The sequence below is a fragment of the Rhinolophus sinicus genome, linkage group LG09 (assembly GCF_036562045.2).
Source record: "Rhinolophus sinicus isolate RSC01 linkage group LG09, ASM3656204v1, whole genome shotgun sequence".
Taxonomy (NCBI): Eukaryota; Metazoa; Chordata; class Mammalia; order Chiroptera; family Rhinolophidae; genus Rhinolophus; species Rhinolophus sinicus.
Genome location: NC_133758.1, coordinates 12,729,324 through 12,744,893, shown reverse-complemented (window position 1 = coordinate 12,744,893; position 15,570 = coordinate 12,729,324). Strand labels below are relative to the sequence as shown.

Here is a 15,570-nt window from a genome sequence, read left to right as displayed (position 1 = left end):
AGTTTCTGTTTCAGTGTCAGCCCTTACTTTACCTATATTCTCCAGTGTGATTAGCATCTGGCTAGATTATGTATGTCAACCATACAGCTTTCTGAAAATTTGTTCATTTAACTATCATCTCTTATTAGGGGCTTTTAGTTTAGCAGAATGATTTGAAGACAAAACCACCACAACCAGCTAGCTTTGGGAGCAAAGGTATATGTAGTCATTTCTGCTGTAATTCTTGCTTTGTGTTATTTCCACTTAAGTGAGATCTGAAATGAAAAGCTTCCGCTGTGTTCTCTCGTGTAATTGTATGAAAATGAAAGCCAGGAAACAAACTGGTATACTTTATTATTATTACTTTTGGTGATTATACCGTGGACAGAAAATTATGAAACTGCTGTTAATGAGGCAGAAACAATGTACTTGGCATCTGGGCTGTGAAGCTGACAGTGCTTTTTGGCCTTTGGAGCCAGCGTTTCAGCTATTGCAGGCTTTTGATCTCTTTGAAATGTAAGCATAAATATACGCTGTATTTACTCACTTATCGCTATCCTTTCTCACCTTTCCCCTTCCTTGTACCTTTTCCAGGCTTTTTTTCTCCCTTAAGTTTTAATTGAAACACAGAGAATTGTTTTCCATGTTACTCAGACATCTCTGAACCCCTAATAGGGCCTTCATGTGTCCCTGTTCCGCTTCTCCGCGGCCTGCGTGTCTTGTCAGCCATGGATTTCAGTGCCAGGGTTGGCTAGAGAAGGCACAGTGTGACTAGTTGTCAAGTATGGAATGCGATTATGTACTTTTCAGCTGTTTTTCTATAGCCTTCTCTGTTACCTGACTTTTGAAAAGTAGTATCTTACTTTAAAAAGTAACAGTTCTCTGAGCAAATGAGTCTGCCCCAAAATAGAAAGGAGCTGTTTCTTACCTAAATACTGAAAACATGCATCCATTTTTGGATGGTATAAGTAAAATGTCAGAAGACACATGAAACCATTTAAGTGCGTTTTATTATACTTTTTTCTTTTCAGAAAGCAGGTACCATCACATTAAATTGCTTTTTCCTCTAGTAAATAGCCTCAACTCCTAGAGTTCGTTTTAAAATACATTGTAGTTCCTTTGATTAGAGAAAAGGAAAGAAACTCATGTTCTCTTACAGCACAAAAATCCTAGCCTGCTCCTCTGCTCTAATACGTCCCCCGAATTCAGAGAACGTGTGTCATGGCCACGAATGCAAAGGACCCCAGAGGAGCTAACAGGATAGACTCCTTGGCATCACCACTGTGTCCGGTAGCAGGGATAACAGTGTTATCTAAAACAGGTCCAGAGACTAAAACTCTAGAGAGTACAGTTAGGTGAACTACTCCTGCGAGTTTAAAACTGTTGCTATCACCCAAGCATGAAGGAGGAAGATGCCTACAACCCGGGCAGCATGGTTTTTCTCAAAATGGAGTGGAGGCGCAGAGTGGAAGCAGGTCAACAGAGATGTGGGAGGAAAGGCAGTGTATGTGCATGGACACATACGCATCTCTGTGCGTAAACTGGAGATAAGGTCTGTATCCAGCGGGATTCCCCAGTGACTGAATTCTCCTGTTTCAGTCAGTGCCGAATATGCAAGCATCTTGATTTGGGGCTGTAGTCCGTACTGACTCCCACTTTCTCCTTGTACAAGGAGCGTCAAAGTGGACATGGATGAGTGCACGTTCGCATAGCTAGTCGGGCTGAGGGTGGTGGTGGTGCTAGAATGGCTGTCAGCAGCACTCACAGAGCCCCAGGGGATCGAGGGGACCCCCTCCCCCCACAGTGCATCAGGAAGGGAACGCTTCCCTCTCTAGGAACTGGTATGAGAGGTTGGTATTGAAGTGTTGGTGTTTAGGTGACCCTGTTACTCTAAAACATTTTCATAGTCTCTGCAGTCAGCAATTTCTGTTGTAAAGAACCCTTAATTTATAAAACCTATTTTTAATTGAACAGTTTGATACTTATTTTGTTGTTCACTTGCTAGAAACAAAGCCTTTTCATCCACCAACACATCCATAACAACTTATATAGTTATATGTGTATTATAAACATAAACATCCACTAGGAAGAGTGTTTAAGCAATTCGTTGTTGAGTTCTCTATGTATTGTGAACAATGTTTGTTAACGTATCTTGAGAGATAATGTGAAAATTTTTTTCAGCTTTTACGGAACACATACTTCATTTCCTTTGTAGATTTTCGATTTTTGTTGCTGTTTTCTTGTTGCTGTATACTATTGTAAAATAGTATAACCAGATTGTTTTAGATAAAAGAGAAGCTATGGAGGGAGGGGCATCACCTATATTCCTAACATAATGGTTAGCATTGGTATTCAGGTGTGTTTGCCCATAGTAGTTCTCCTGTGTATAGTTGTTTGTTCATTCCTTGTAACCCCCAGGCCACTTGTCACAAGCATTCCATCACAGGCCTTGGAAGTAGTCAGAACCCAGTTCAAATCCTGGTTCTTACACTTAATAGCTGTGGGACCATGGTGAGTTTCCTAACTTCTCCAAACTTCATTTCCTCATTTGTAAAATGGATATAATATCATCTACTTCATAGATGATTATGAGAATTAAATGAGATGTTGTATTTGAATGTATTTATTTAAAGTAGTTAGTACATCACTTGGCTTATGGTGGAATGGGTTCAGTTATCTATCTAAAATGTGTTTTGATTTTAGTATAGAATATATTAATTTTGTTCCTAAGTAAGTGCAAGACATTCTAAGATGCCTGTGGAAATTCAGACTTTATAATTCACTGCCTGTGGTGGGAATAGGTAGAAAACTTTAGTTCAGAGAAATAAATGTGATAAGGTAGATGTCAACAGGATCTTATAATTAATGAATCCGTTGATTGGTTTTCTTTGCTGTAGTTTGTTTTAACCTTTGGAATATTGTTATTAGAAAAGGAATGCTATTTTTTAATGATGCTAAATAATCTCATTAAAGCTGCCTGTAATGTTCTTCTTCTGTGATTATAATAAACATTTTGTGGGATAAAATTTGTATTTTAGTTCTTTCAGGAGAAAACCAAGAAAGCATTTGCAAGTGAGTTTCTGATTTTTCTTAGTTTAAGTTGCTCAGAAGTTTAAAACTTAATTTTGGGGTTTGACTCAAAAGCTATAAAAATAAAGTCTTTTTAAAATGTGATCATTCTTTTGTCAATATAAAAGGTCATTTTAAATCTTACGTAGAGTCTATGTTTTTAGGCTTTCTTCAACAGACTTGAATACAAATTGTACATTTTAGAAGACAGTAGACACTTGTGTGAATATCCAAATAGTATTCAAACACATTTTATCCTGTGCCATGTTAGATTTATTTTTGGAATGGATGTAGTAAGTACTCAGTTTATATTTACTTTAGGTTTTCTGTTTTAAAAATATGCCGTTTTTAGTGCTTACATCTAAAGGGATGAAAAATAGTGTTTCGGTTTTTCCCAGTTAGTCAACTCTGTAGAGCATTTTCCAAAGAAGATTTCAGCCTCTGTTTTATATGTGAGTAGATTTTTAACCTCTACGTAAAGTTTCCATTTAATGGCTAAAATTTATATATCTGAACTTGACTTCATTGGTTTTAATTATAGATCAAATAATGTCCAGTTCATCCATTTAAAGATCAATTCATGCACAAAAAAGAACAACTAATTGCTGTGGCCATTCTTCTGTATTCCTGTATTTCAGATTTTAAATAACCGAAGTGACTTAAAAAAATAGAAACTGGATTAGCTTCTAATTAATTTTTATTATTTTGAAGAAAGGTTCTGAGTTGTGGGAACTGTGACTGTTGTCAAGACAGATGCCCATAAACTTGTAATTATACATTAACATTGATTTGCTTACGGAATTTGCAAGAATACCTCTTCACACTAAACAAAATGTAAGAGTTAACAAAATCGGAACTCTACCTAAAGCCGACATTCTCTTTACATCATACTTTGGGGTGAGCCTGACTACTTAGAACATACGATTTTTATTTTACAGGGTAAGGAATTTTATGTGGAACATGTAACTTGCAAGATTGCTTTTTCCTTGGGCTTAGAGTCAGTTACCGTCGTATTTGAAATGACCGATGTGTAATGATTTTGCGGTTTAACCAAGCTTCTTTGCGTATTAGAAAATGCTTCGTAGGACCAACCCTGTTTCCCCCTTTGGTTTGTTTAGAAGACTTGCTCTATCTGCCAGATGCTGCTTCCTAACCAGTGCAGCTATGCATCCCACCAGAGAATCCATCAGCACAAATCTCCCTACACCTGCCCCGAGTGTGGGGCCATCTGCAGGTCGGTGCACTTCCAGACCCACGTCACCAAGAACTGCCTGCACTACACGCGGAGAGTTGGTTTTCGGTCAGTATATTGTTCACTTCCGTGCCAGTAAAGCTCGTTCACGTAGAACTGCACAGCGTATGGAGTGGTCTGTGCACATAGTGATCAGGGTCGTACAGTGATACCTCGATTAACAGATCCTCTGGGAGCTGAGCTCGTTTGTAGTCGAGTTGATCTGTTTGAATTTTTTAATGTGGTCTTGGCCCTCTGGCCCACCCAAAGCTGAGGGTAAATGGAGCCCATCCTTCCAGGCACAAGTGTGCATGTGGCAAGGTCTGGCTTTGATTGACTGTTAGAGCCTTTCTTTCTGCACCCTTTCGGGCCTACTTTTGTTGTCATGCTCTCTGCATTTTAACCCCTGTAACCATCCCATGCATTTCTATACCTCTTAATGCTTCCTCTCCTTTAATCAAAACAAAGGGTGCAATGGTTCCTTATTTTTATTTTGTCATGTTGAAGAATTGGGTGTATCTTCTTTCCTAACATTGCTATTTGTGGAAGAGCCTTCTCCGCCAGATAACCTTCCTTAATTCCTTCTTCTCCTTTACCTGAGTTCAGCCTTCTCCCCCATCTCCACACATCTCGACTAGGATCTCTTTCACTGCCCCCTTAAGATGCTTAGATGTGTCTTTTACAACATCTGCCAAATCTAACGTTAGTTTAGCTAATACTGAAGGATGATGGATTTGAACTTGATCCTTTGTGACCTTCTGATATGCATTCCTGTGCCTTTTATATTTTGACCCAATGAAGGCCCACCAAGAAAATCTGTCATTGATAACACAGTATCTTTGTTAATTGAGGTATTACTGTATTGTGTGTTTATCTTAAACTTAAGTGTTTGGTTGCCTGGTATCTTTAATGTTAGATTGTTCATATACATTATTATTATTTTTAAGTTGTAATAGAGTTATGTTTTATAAAAATGAAGTCCAGGTGGTATGATTTCACAGTTTTATTTCAGTTAAATTTAGGTTCTGGCATCACCGATTCCTAGGTGGCTCTGTCCATTTTTCTAACACTCAGAGAGACTTACTTCACATTTTTATCTCATACCTCCAAACCTGTGATGCACAAACGTTTCGTGGATTGGAATCTACCCTGCTAGAAAACCTTTTGGTTTGGAAGTTAAGAAACCAGAGTTTTTGGTACCAGTTCTGCCACCAATTCTGTGGTAATTCATGTATTCTCTCTGTGCCGTGGTGCCCTGTCTATAAAATGGGTGTGATGCTAGCTAGACTCCATCTCCACTGGGATGTTGGAGAGTAAAAACGGGACACTCAAAATGCATGCTAAGTGCTGGGGGGGCAGGGTGGGTGGGAGTTACACACTGAAGGTGCTCTAGATGCCATATACAAAATCTATACACAGTTATGTTTTGGTTCTTTCCCCATGTTTTGAAACGGTCATTACTGGATTCTTTGTTTAATGATGGAAAGCAGTTCTACAACATGTTCTGAATGATGTTCTTTTAATGGATGCCAGACTTTCCTCCAATGTTTAGTTTACTTTTCTAGTATAAGGAAAGGAGACTTAGGCTGGCAGGAATAAAGGAAGTAAGACTTCTATAATTCTAGCTATCCCTGGTATCTTTCCTAAATTAAAATAGAGGCTCTGCTGGCAGGCCAAAAGTACTTAGCTCGTTTGGAAAACCCACCCCCTGCTTTTTCCTTTTGTTCCCCCCATTCACAGAGTTGCTTAAATTTGGGGTTTTGAATTTTTACTAAAATTGTTGTGTTTAGTGTAGATTTTTTCCCCTGGACACGAGGCTTATAAGAGCAGTAAAAATACTATGTTTGTATTTTCTGAAGTTTAGTTCATGGTTACCTCTTTTGATGATGCAAAATAGTTTGACCTTAGTTTTTTTCTCGCTGTTTCAGATAATGGTCCAGCCTAATATTTGACAGAGGCTTAGCAGGCCCTCGCCTCGTATGTTTTCCTCTCCTTTTTGGGACTCTAGATGTTTTCTTTTAGGCAGATGAGTCTTCTGACACGGCTCCCATGTCTTACGCTGTCTCTTCTTGATTCACTGTGCCTCCTTTTTTCTCTCTTCTTGATCACGTTGCATCTCCCAAAGATTCAGGGCGTCATTTCTAGCTTCTGGTTGATTTGGTAAAAGTAAAGTATTTATCTGAATTTTCCTGCTTCTCAATCCATTGGATCTGCATCTAGAAAGCAGAATTAGAGGATTGTATACTGTAAACATTTTCTTACATGAAAAAGTACAGAGAAAGTTGATTGGGTACCCAGAACACAAAGGACTTGAGGTGGGTTAAACATGCGTTAACAGACTGATTTTTAGTAGCATTCGGATACTGTGTGACCCTTTCAAGCTCTGCCTTCTCTTCGTCTTATTTACGTTCACTGCTGGCCTCTTGTTGTCCTTGAACCTTTTCTTCCACTTGGATGCAGATACTTTGCAAGTCGCTCTTTTCTTAGTTCTTTTTAATTCTCTTCTTTCTTTCCTTCCATTAAAGAAGTTTTTCCCGTGGCCTCCATTGATGAGACCTTACCTTGCCTCCATCATCAACTGTAGAGATTCTTTAATTTCCAGTTTATTCTCTTCAGGATGATCTCTTCCTCTCAATCCAGGCAACTTCAGAGCATGAACTCTTTGTTCCTTTTTGCCCTTCCTTGGTCTTTTGCCCTTTGAACACCACCTTTCTATCCTTGATGGAAAAAATCTTTTGCTTATCATTCAGGTATAGAGGACCCTTCTGTTTCATTAGCGACGCATCTATTTTTGTTTTGGGTAATCTTCCTCTTTCATAGGAATCACAGGCTTCTAGGGTTGGGAAGGACTGAAAAATGATCTTCTCATTTCACAAATGAGAAACTGGCCCAGAGAGGATCAGTAATAACCAATTCAAAACAACAGAAGTTCAAGTTAACCCAAAATAATTTCAGTATGTTGGGGTGGCTTTATTGCCTAAAATAAAAGTCGATAGAATAGTGATGCTTTCCTTACTTATTCTCCTTTTGTTTGTAATGTTTTTCATGTATATGCTGCTGAACTTAAGTCATTTAAAATGCTAATGCATTAACGATTTTTATAAAATGCTTGCACAGGTTACCATGGCACACTTTACAGTGCACAGACAATTCAGAGTCACTCCTGTGTGACTTTGGTAGCATCTCCATGGATTCAGAAGGGAGGTTCTAAGAACAGAAGTACCTTAGGTTAAGGCCAAAGTCTCTGAGTACTGCTTCCTGAAAGCAGGCCGTCTCTGCACCTTCCTCCCCCAGGCCAACTCACATTCACACCCAGGAACAAACACATCTGTCCGGTATATTAAAAGTGTAACCCTATAAACTTGAGAGTCTACAGAGCGACTCCCCTCAAATACTAGGGGTGCCAAAAAATGTATACACATGACTTGTATTCATCTTTCGTTATCGGTATATGTCTAGTATTACAATTTTAATACAGTTTTTTTCCTTTTTTAAAATACGTGTACTTTTTTTGGCTCCCTCTGTAGTTTTCAGGTGTGAACAAAGGACAACTAGGTCATCAAGTGGATGTACTATAAGTATTGCTGAGAGTCCTAGTGTAAGAAAGATGAGGTTGGGGAAAAGTGTAGCTAAGTTGTAAAATTTGTTTCTGTAGGACTAGATTTGAACAAGGAATGAGCTAATTAAATCATTAGAAAGTCAAGAAGAGGTTAGCTAGAGAGGCAATTTATTTAGAGATGTTGATTTTTCACAAGTTTATTAATTCATGTCATTTCTTAAACAGATACAAGTGTGCTTAAGTTGGTTTTCCAGAAGGCAAACAATCCAGGTGGTTGACCTCTATCAAATGGGCCCCCATAATCTCCAGATACACTAACCCCCTCAGTGTGTACCAGGAAGTGGGCCATGGCCTTGGAGCCACTTTTTCCTGTGCCCCACCATCGATGGCACGTAGGGTTAGATAGTGAAGATTGCTTCCATTGGAAATGCCATTTGGGTAGAGGGGCTGGTGTCAGCATCCAACACGTTGGAGTCACAGGGTCTTCCTGTCTTCCTGGCCTAGCTATGGCCCCACGAGGCTTTGTTCTCACCAGTCTGGAGTCTAGACATCCGTTCCTAGAAACTTGAAAGATGCTTAAAATTAGACCATTTGAGTTTTATTTTTCGTCACGATCTTCCTTCTCCCATCTCTAAATAGGAAAAACACACACACATATTTCCCACAAGCTGTGCGAAACCTGCAAGGGCTATTAAAATGTGTTCATTTTACCCAGTTTATAACACAGTCACGTCGCACACGTTTAATGGTCTCGCGCTAACCACTCTGTTTATTTTTCTAACAGATGTGTGCATTGCAATGTTGTGTACTCTGATGTGGCCGCACTGAAGTCGCACATTCAAGGTTCTCACTGTGAAGTCTTCTACAAGTGTCCTATTTGTCCAATGGCGTTTAAGTCCGCCCCCAGCACACATTCCCACGCCTACACACAGCATCCCGGCATCAAGATAGGAGAGCCAAAGTAAGTCGTGCTGCTTTTGCCTTTTACTCCACTGCTTTCGTAGCGATTTGGAGGAAGGAGTAGCTCAGTGGACTAGAACTGAAACTAGGACAAGTGACGCCACTGTGCAGCTTCTGAGGCTCGATGAAGTATAGCCCGTAGCGCCCCAAACCTTTCCGGTCTTTCCAGGTGAAGTCTTTGTCCAAAAATGTCGCTTATTCCTTATGCTTTTGTCCTCAATTTTTAGTACACAAGTGAATATTTGTCAATTTTGTTCATAAGGAGACTAACAATTTCTAGGAAAACTATAAATACTGTCAATCTTTCCATTTTTCCATAGTTGCATTCTTATAGGAGACACTTTTCGCAGTGACACTGATAAGGTGAAGTCAACTTAAGACACTGGTTATGGAATTTAATTTCATAGCCAGTATATGTTCTTGACTAGTAAAAGTAGATTTCCTTTTTGCCATAATCTTGCTCTTAATATTGCCCATTTTTAGCTTTTTGTGTCTTTACTAATGAAGCGGTGCCTTGGCAGACAATTATGGGCCGCCTGCCCGCAGTGGAGGCAGCTCAGCAAAGAGGAGAGAGTCGGGGCCCTGAGTCCCAATCCTACCGCCCACCCCCCAGCTGTGTGAATTCGGACTGTCACGCTCCCCTTCTCAAAGTCCGTCTTCTCCCCTGTACAGGGAGGGTAGGCTGATGTCCACGGGTTTGTATAAGGAGATGATGTGCCAGCAGTGCTGAGCCCACGGTCCCTCCATCTGGAACTTGGAGGGCCTCTGTATGTAGCATTAGTCCCTTCCCACGTTACCCCCCACCCCCCACATTCTATATGTGGACCCTGCACTGGAATAGATGCTTCTAGTCACGTTCATGTTTTTTCCCGTATTTAAGGCAACGTGGAATTTGATAATCATGTGAGGCTAGATTTGCAGCCTCAAATCTATTAGAGTGTTTTTGCCTATAACTCCGTAATCAAGGAAGTATTAGAAGATTTGCCATATTATATTGTCTGGCTTTTATTGTAACATGTAATTGTGGGGCAGTGTTATTGACTAAACACTATCGAAGTGACTCTGTTTGCTAAAAACTATGATAAAATGGAATTTTGTTTTCGTAGGACCTTCACTCTGGTCTTTGTAAATCCTCAAAATGAGACAAACTACAAATGAGAGAATCGATATACAACCTGGTGTGTTGACTCCAAAGACTGACGTTAAGCAGTCTTCAGTATTTGTGGTAGGGAGGCTTCCGGACACCGACATAGGGTTTTTCTCCCCATGAATGTAGTTTTTGATATGAGTCTTTATTCATATAAAAAAAAGTTTATTCACTGAAATGTGTATGAAATCTGGAATATTGTTGTTACCTGGAAATGCGTGGCAGCAAGTGTTTAAAAGGAGCTAAAACATTCCTAAAATTATTAATAGAGTAATGTATAGGAAAACATTATTCCAGTATTTTCTTAACATGTTTTTTACTACAATGGTTCTTTAACAAGTACCAAGCCTAAAGATGGGCATCAATTGCTGTTTTAAACTATAGAAATTAAAACAAATTTACAAATGAAACGCAGCAAAATATCCTCATCAGTGATCTTTAAGTCAGCACTGATTCAGGGTGACAGCTGGTACGTGGCCGAGTCCAGGCCTCCCCTGCAGCCCGGCAAAAGCGCCAGGGGCTGCCCCTCGGGCCCTGGTTGTCATGTCTGCACCTGGAGCACACTCTTCCCTGCCACCTTTCCCTGCTCAGCCTCCTGTAAGCCCTCCTTCCTGGGCCGTGATGGAAGGCCCTTTGGCCTACATTTGACCCAAAAACTTCCTTTTAACATTAAATCCATCTCTGTTCTGTTTATGTTAGCCCAAAATAAATCACTAGCCCCCACTCCAATGGACCCGTAGGCACTGAACTCTCCTACCGTGTTTCCCCGAAAATAAGACCTACCTGGACAATCAGCTCTAATGCGTCTTTTGGAGCAAAAATTAACATAATACCCGGTCTTATTTTACTAGTATATAAGACCAGGGCTTATAATATAATATAATACAATTAATATGATATAATACCGGGTCTTATGTTAATTTTTGCTCCAAAAGACGCATTAGAGCTGATTGTCTGGCTAGGTCGTATTTTCGGGGAAACAGGGTGATAGCAGTTTCTTTTGCTGCTTTGTTCCTTTCTTTTATTTGTCACTTCTAAATGTGTATAAGTGGATAAATGAGAACTCCAAAGTTAAGACTTGTGTAAGAGACAGAGTTTTGAACAAGTCCCTAAGAAATGAAAGAGGTGCAAAGTTACAGCAGCAGCTCGGTAGAGGACTTGGGCGGTAGATGAAGCTGAATTTGCACCATGGCCCTGGGATTTACGCGGCATCGGGCACATGCTCGAATCTCTGAGTCTGGGTCCCACCTGTGAAGTGGCGGTGCTGTGAACTCACCTAACGAGGTGTGGGCATTGATGATGCTCGGCATGGTGATTTACACCTGGTTAGCTTCAGCCGGTGGTTATGGAAGACATTTGGGATTTCAGAGCTTAGACTCCTTTATTCATTTGTTTTCATACCCGTGTCAAGTGTAGCACTCTGTTCTGGAGAGTTACGGTTGCGGTAAGTTGGACCTGAGTATGGGTACTTGGTTTTAGCTTTCTGTTTCTTCCTTCCTTCCTTCCTCCCTGCCCCTCCTCCAGTTTCTTTCCCTGCTTTGTTACAGCCTAGTTACCTTGTCATTCATTGGGTCCTACATCTAGGATTAAGTCAAACATTTGGCTTTGCGATTCCCACACTCCTGGGAACCTAGCATGCTGAATTTCTCACTGTCTCCTCACCATGCCCCGCCCGTGGCCCTTGTAGACTCTGCGTACAAACTGGTCTCACTTCTCTGCCCCACAAGCCCCCTGTGGGTTTCCATTGTCGTTGGAGAGTTTGCTCCATTTTCATATTCTGTCCCTATGTCTGTGAGGTTCCTAGTACCTTTACTTGGGCTTTGTCTTAACATTAGCACCAGTTTTCTTTTTTTAAAAAAATAGTTTCTATCCTCCACAAAAATTGGAAGAACATACTAGAGAATTCTTGCCTTCCCTTCACCCAGATTCCCCAGCTGTCAGCATTTCCTTTTGCTCCATCATTTCTCTCTCTCTCTCTCTCTCTCTCTCTCTCTCCTATTTAGGAATCATGGGGCATTATGACATAAATATTTGTGTGTGTTCTGCCTCTGCTCCCATAAAGGACACTTACGTATCTCACCACCATCTAGCCTCCCAGTCATGAATCAGTGTCGATTCCATTCCCATCTATTCCAAAGAGCCCATTAAAATGTCTCCAGTGGTTGAGACAATGTCTTTTTAAAATTTCTGGCCCGGAATTCTATCCAGGAGTAGGTTTTACGTTTAATTGTCCTGTCTCATCAGTGGTCTCCCCTCTGGAACAATTGGCTCAGCCTTTCCCCCTCATGTCTTTGGCATCCAACAGACAATACAGGCCTTTCATTCTGAGGATGACCCTCCCTGCCTCTGTCACTGCTTCCTCAGGACATGCACTTTTGGCTGGAATCTTCTCATCGTGTCACATTGGGGACACGCAGTACCTACCTGTACTTGCAATGGTGATGTCATTAACCTCCATCATCCAGTCAGACCTCTCCCCTATAAAAGTCACCATTTCCCCTTTATACGTGTTAGCGGTTGGTGGGGCGGAATTCTGCTGTGCTGCTACTATACTAACCTGTTCCCCAGAAAATTGCCTAAGTGAAGAGATTCTCTGCTGCTTTACACTTTCTTTGCTAATAATATTAAGTAAAGGCAACAAATCAAAATAAACAAAACCCTACCCCAAAGGAATGTAGACAAAATGGATAAAATGAACCATGCCATTTTTCGCGAAATAGTTATTGTTGAAAATGTAAGACTAGAATCCTGAGAAAATTCTTAGCCTAGCTAGTAAATCTTAGTTCTTTTCTGGAGGCTGTTCTTATTTTCTGATTGCTGTATGCTAATTACAGAAAAATCAAGAAATATAGACAAGCAAAATAATAAAAGGAATACGTATATTCAGCAGAGACGATGACAGTTATACGCCTTCTGTTTCTTTTCTATGCCCTTTAAAAATTGTGGTCACATCATACATACTGTCTTGTTACATATGGTTTTAATTTTCAGGAAAGTCTTTCCACGTCATTGGTATATGTCTGCAACATTATTCAAACAGATTTTTTTTTTTTTTTACATAGCTGCTCTTATTTAATTATTTATATTACTGGACTATTTACAAATCTTAGCTATTTCAAACAGGGAGGAAATGAATATCTTTTCATTTGGTAAATGAAAAGTTAATGATGACACATCATTACTGTACCACCGTTGAGCTGTCTGAAGTCCTGTAAAACTTAGTCAGATCTTAAAAAATACCCACGTCCCAATCAAGGGTGCTTGTGCTATGTGCCAAAGTAATAACATGTCAAAACCTTGTTACAACATGTGTCAATCCAATTAAATTTATAAATCATATGTGGTATGAAAAAAAACCCAAGTCAAATCTATAATTTTTTGACAGCGAAATGAGGTGAGGTTTGGAGGTACATGAGAAGTGCTCTGTTAAGAAGACCCCAGGTGGAAAGACAAGTAGATTCAAGAGGCATTCCTTTCTTTAGCTTTTCTGCAGAAATATCAGTTGAAACCTCCATTTTTCCATTTCCTCTTTCCTCTTCAGTCAGTGTTTCTCTGCCAATTCCCTAAGTTGCTTCGTAGGATTCCTTCTGCTATTCTCATCCTTCTTCTAAGGACACACAGGTCTTCTGGGGATTCTGCTAAGAACCGGGACGACCCGGAACGGTCACTGAAGAAAGGGTGACCCACTGTGGGCAGATGTGCTCACAGGTGACCCGTCAAGTTCACTGGAGGTGAAGGTTGTAGAAGGGAGTCTAAGAACTTTCACTGCCCCAGACTACGCTTGCCTGAGCTTCAGTGGAAGGTGCTAATGGATAGAAAAGATTATGTTCTGAGGGTTCAGATCTGCAGAATTAGCTTAAGGAAGCTGCTTGGTAGTAAATGTTAGGTACGGAAAGGGTTTGTCAAGGACAGAGAGTATTTTAAACCATTGAAAGCACAATGCACATTCCGGTGTTGAAATATGGATTTTCTCTTCTGCCGGGCTTTCTGTGTTAAGAACACATGTTGACATTGAAGTGCAAAACTGCTACTAAGTCTGAAAGAAAACTTGGAGCAAGTAACCGTTTGTGTAGTTACCGGAGCTGAATGGGCCTAGTTAGTTCATTAACCAAAATCTTTTTCAAGTTAGAATAGCACCCTTGAATTGTGTTTCTTGTCTGATGTTAAAAAAGAACCTCAAAAAAGAAAAAGAAAAAAGCAAAACCCAAAAGAATCAAGAGTGCTTTTGCTCAGTTTGCTTCGTGTTAAAGTAACTAACGAGTGAAGACCTTATAAAAATAATGTGTCGGTTGTAGATCTGTAAGTCGCAAAATGGTCATTCTAAGCACGTGTGGTTGGTTGGATGCATCTTTACCCAGGATGTTAAGATCGACCAGCACCTGAGCGATCCCAGTTGCCTTCAAAAGTTTGTTTCAAAGCTAAACTGATTTGTTCTCTTTATCGTGTTTATGTGTTCCCGCTGCTTCTGTCTCCTGAATTCTTGAGGTGAGATGAAAAGCAGTAGTTCCTTTGTCTGGAGAGATGCGGGCTGGCTGACACTCCGTGCGCTTCTCTGTTGTAGAATAATATACAAGTGTTCCATGTGCGACACTGTGTTCACCCTGCAAACCCTGCTGTATCGCCACTTTGACCAACACATCGAAAACCAGAAGGTGTCTGTTTTCAAGTGTCCAGACTGTTCTCTTTTATATGCACAGAAGCAACTCATGATGGACCATATCAAGGTGTGTGCACATCTCTCCTGTCCTTTAAATGAATTGCAGAATCCATTTGTGGGTGATACAGCAAGGCTGAGCTGCAGGTTACAGGACAGTATGGGTGCTGTGGGGGGATGGGGTGGGTGCTAGTCGCTGGTGAAGAGCAATGACAGCATGCTGACACCCTCAGTTCACTTGACTGAGGGTTGCTGGTTACCCCCGAGGCCTGATCGCGTGCCATGAAAGGTCAGAGCAAAGTAACAAATGCATTCACTGCCATTAAAAGAGTAATGGAGAGTTCTTTTTTCTCTACTTGTGAAAATGATGACTGTGAAATTTACTTCTTTGAGAACTTGGTTTTGTAGAGGAATCAAACAGACAGGGACTCTGGCAAATTGTGTAGTTTGTATAAATATTGGTATATTTAGAAAAATGACAGTTTTCCCTTAAAAATTACTTTAGTTCAGTTTGCATTATAATTGATGCCCCTGGATCTTTCAGTCTTTTTTTGTTTGTTTGTTTTTCTGTCAAGGTTGCATGTAAATTGACTGTGACATGTCCAGGGTACAGCACAGCGTCTGGCATCTGGTGCTGTTCAGTTCCTGAAATGCCTAAATGTCTAAGTTGGCTAACCCACTCCCCAACCCCCAATGGGCCGCGTACATCTCTGCACGGCCTTTTATGCTCACTCAGGACAGCTTAGTCCTAGCCTCTTACCTGTCCGCTGTGATAGGTTAAGCAATTTTATTCCTGCGTGATGAGGAGATAATATCCATGCACTCTCAGAGATTAAAGTGATTTCACTTTTTAAAAAGAGAAACAACAGACCCAATATTATCATGAACGCAATCTCTTTTTCTTAGTTTTTCTCTTTTTTAAATATATCACACAAAGTGGTCAGTTTAAAGAGCAAACTAAGTCTCTGAAT

General features: G+C 40.4%; 1 protein-coding gene across 16 annotated transcripts in view; it reads left to right on the top strand.

Annotated features, from left to right (window-relative positions):
- ZNF532 (zinc finger protein 532) overlaps positions 1-15,570 on the top strand; it is a 96,450-nt gene that overhangs the window by 53,809 nt on the left and 27,071 nt on the right. For 15 of the 16 annotated variants that reach the window (XM_074339890.1, XM_019729288.2, XM_074339884.1 and 12 more), the window contains 3 exons: positions 4,167-4,348; positions 8,623-8,799; positions 14,507-14,669. In XM_074339890.1, the coding sequence (XP_074195991.1) occupies positions 4,167-4,348; positions 8,623-8,799; positions 14,507-14,669 (522 nt within the window). The remainder of the gene's footprint in view (positions 1-4,166; positions 4,349-8,622; positions 8,800-14,506; positions 14,670-15,570) is intronic. The other variant, XM_074339892.1, reaches the window with a different exon arrangement.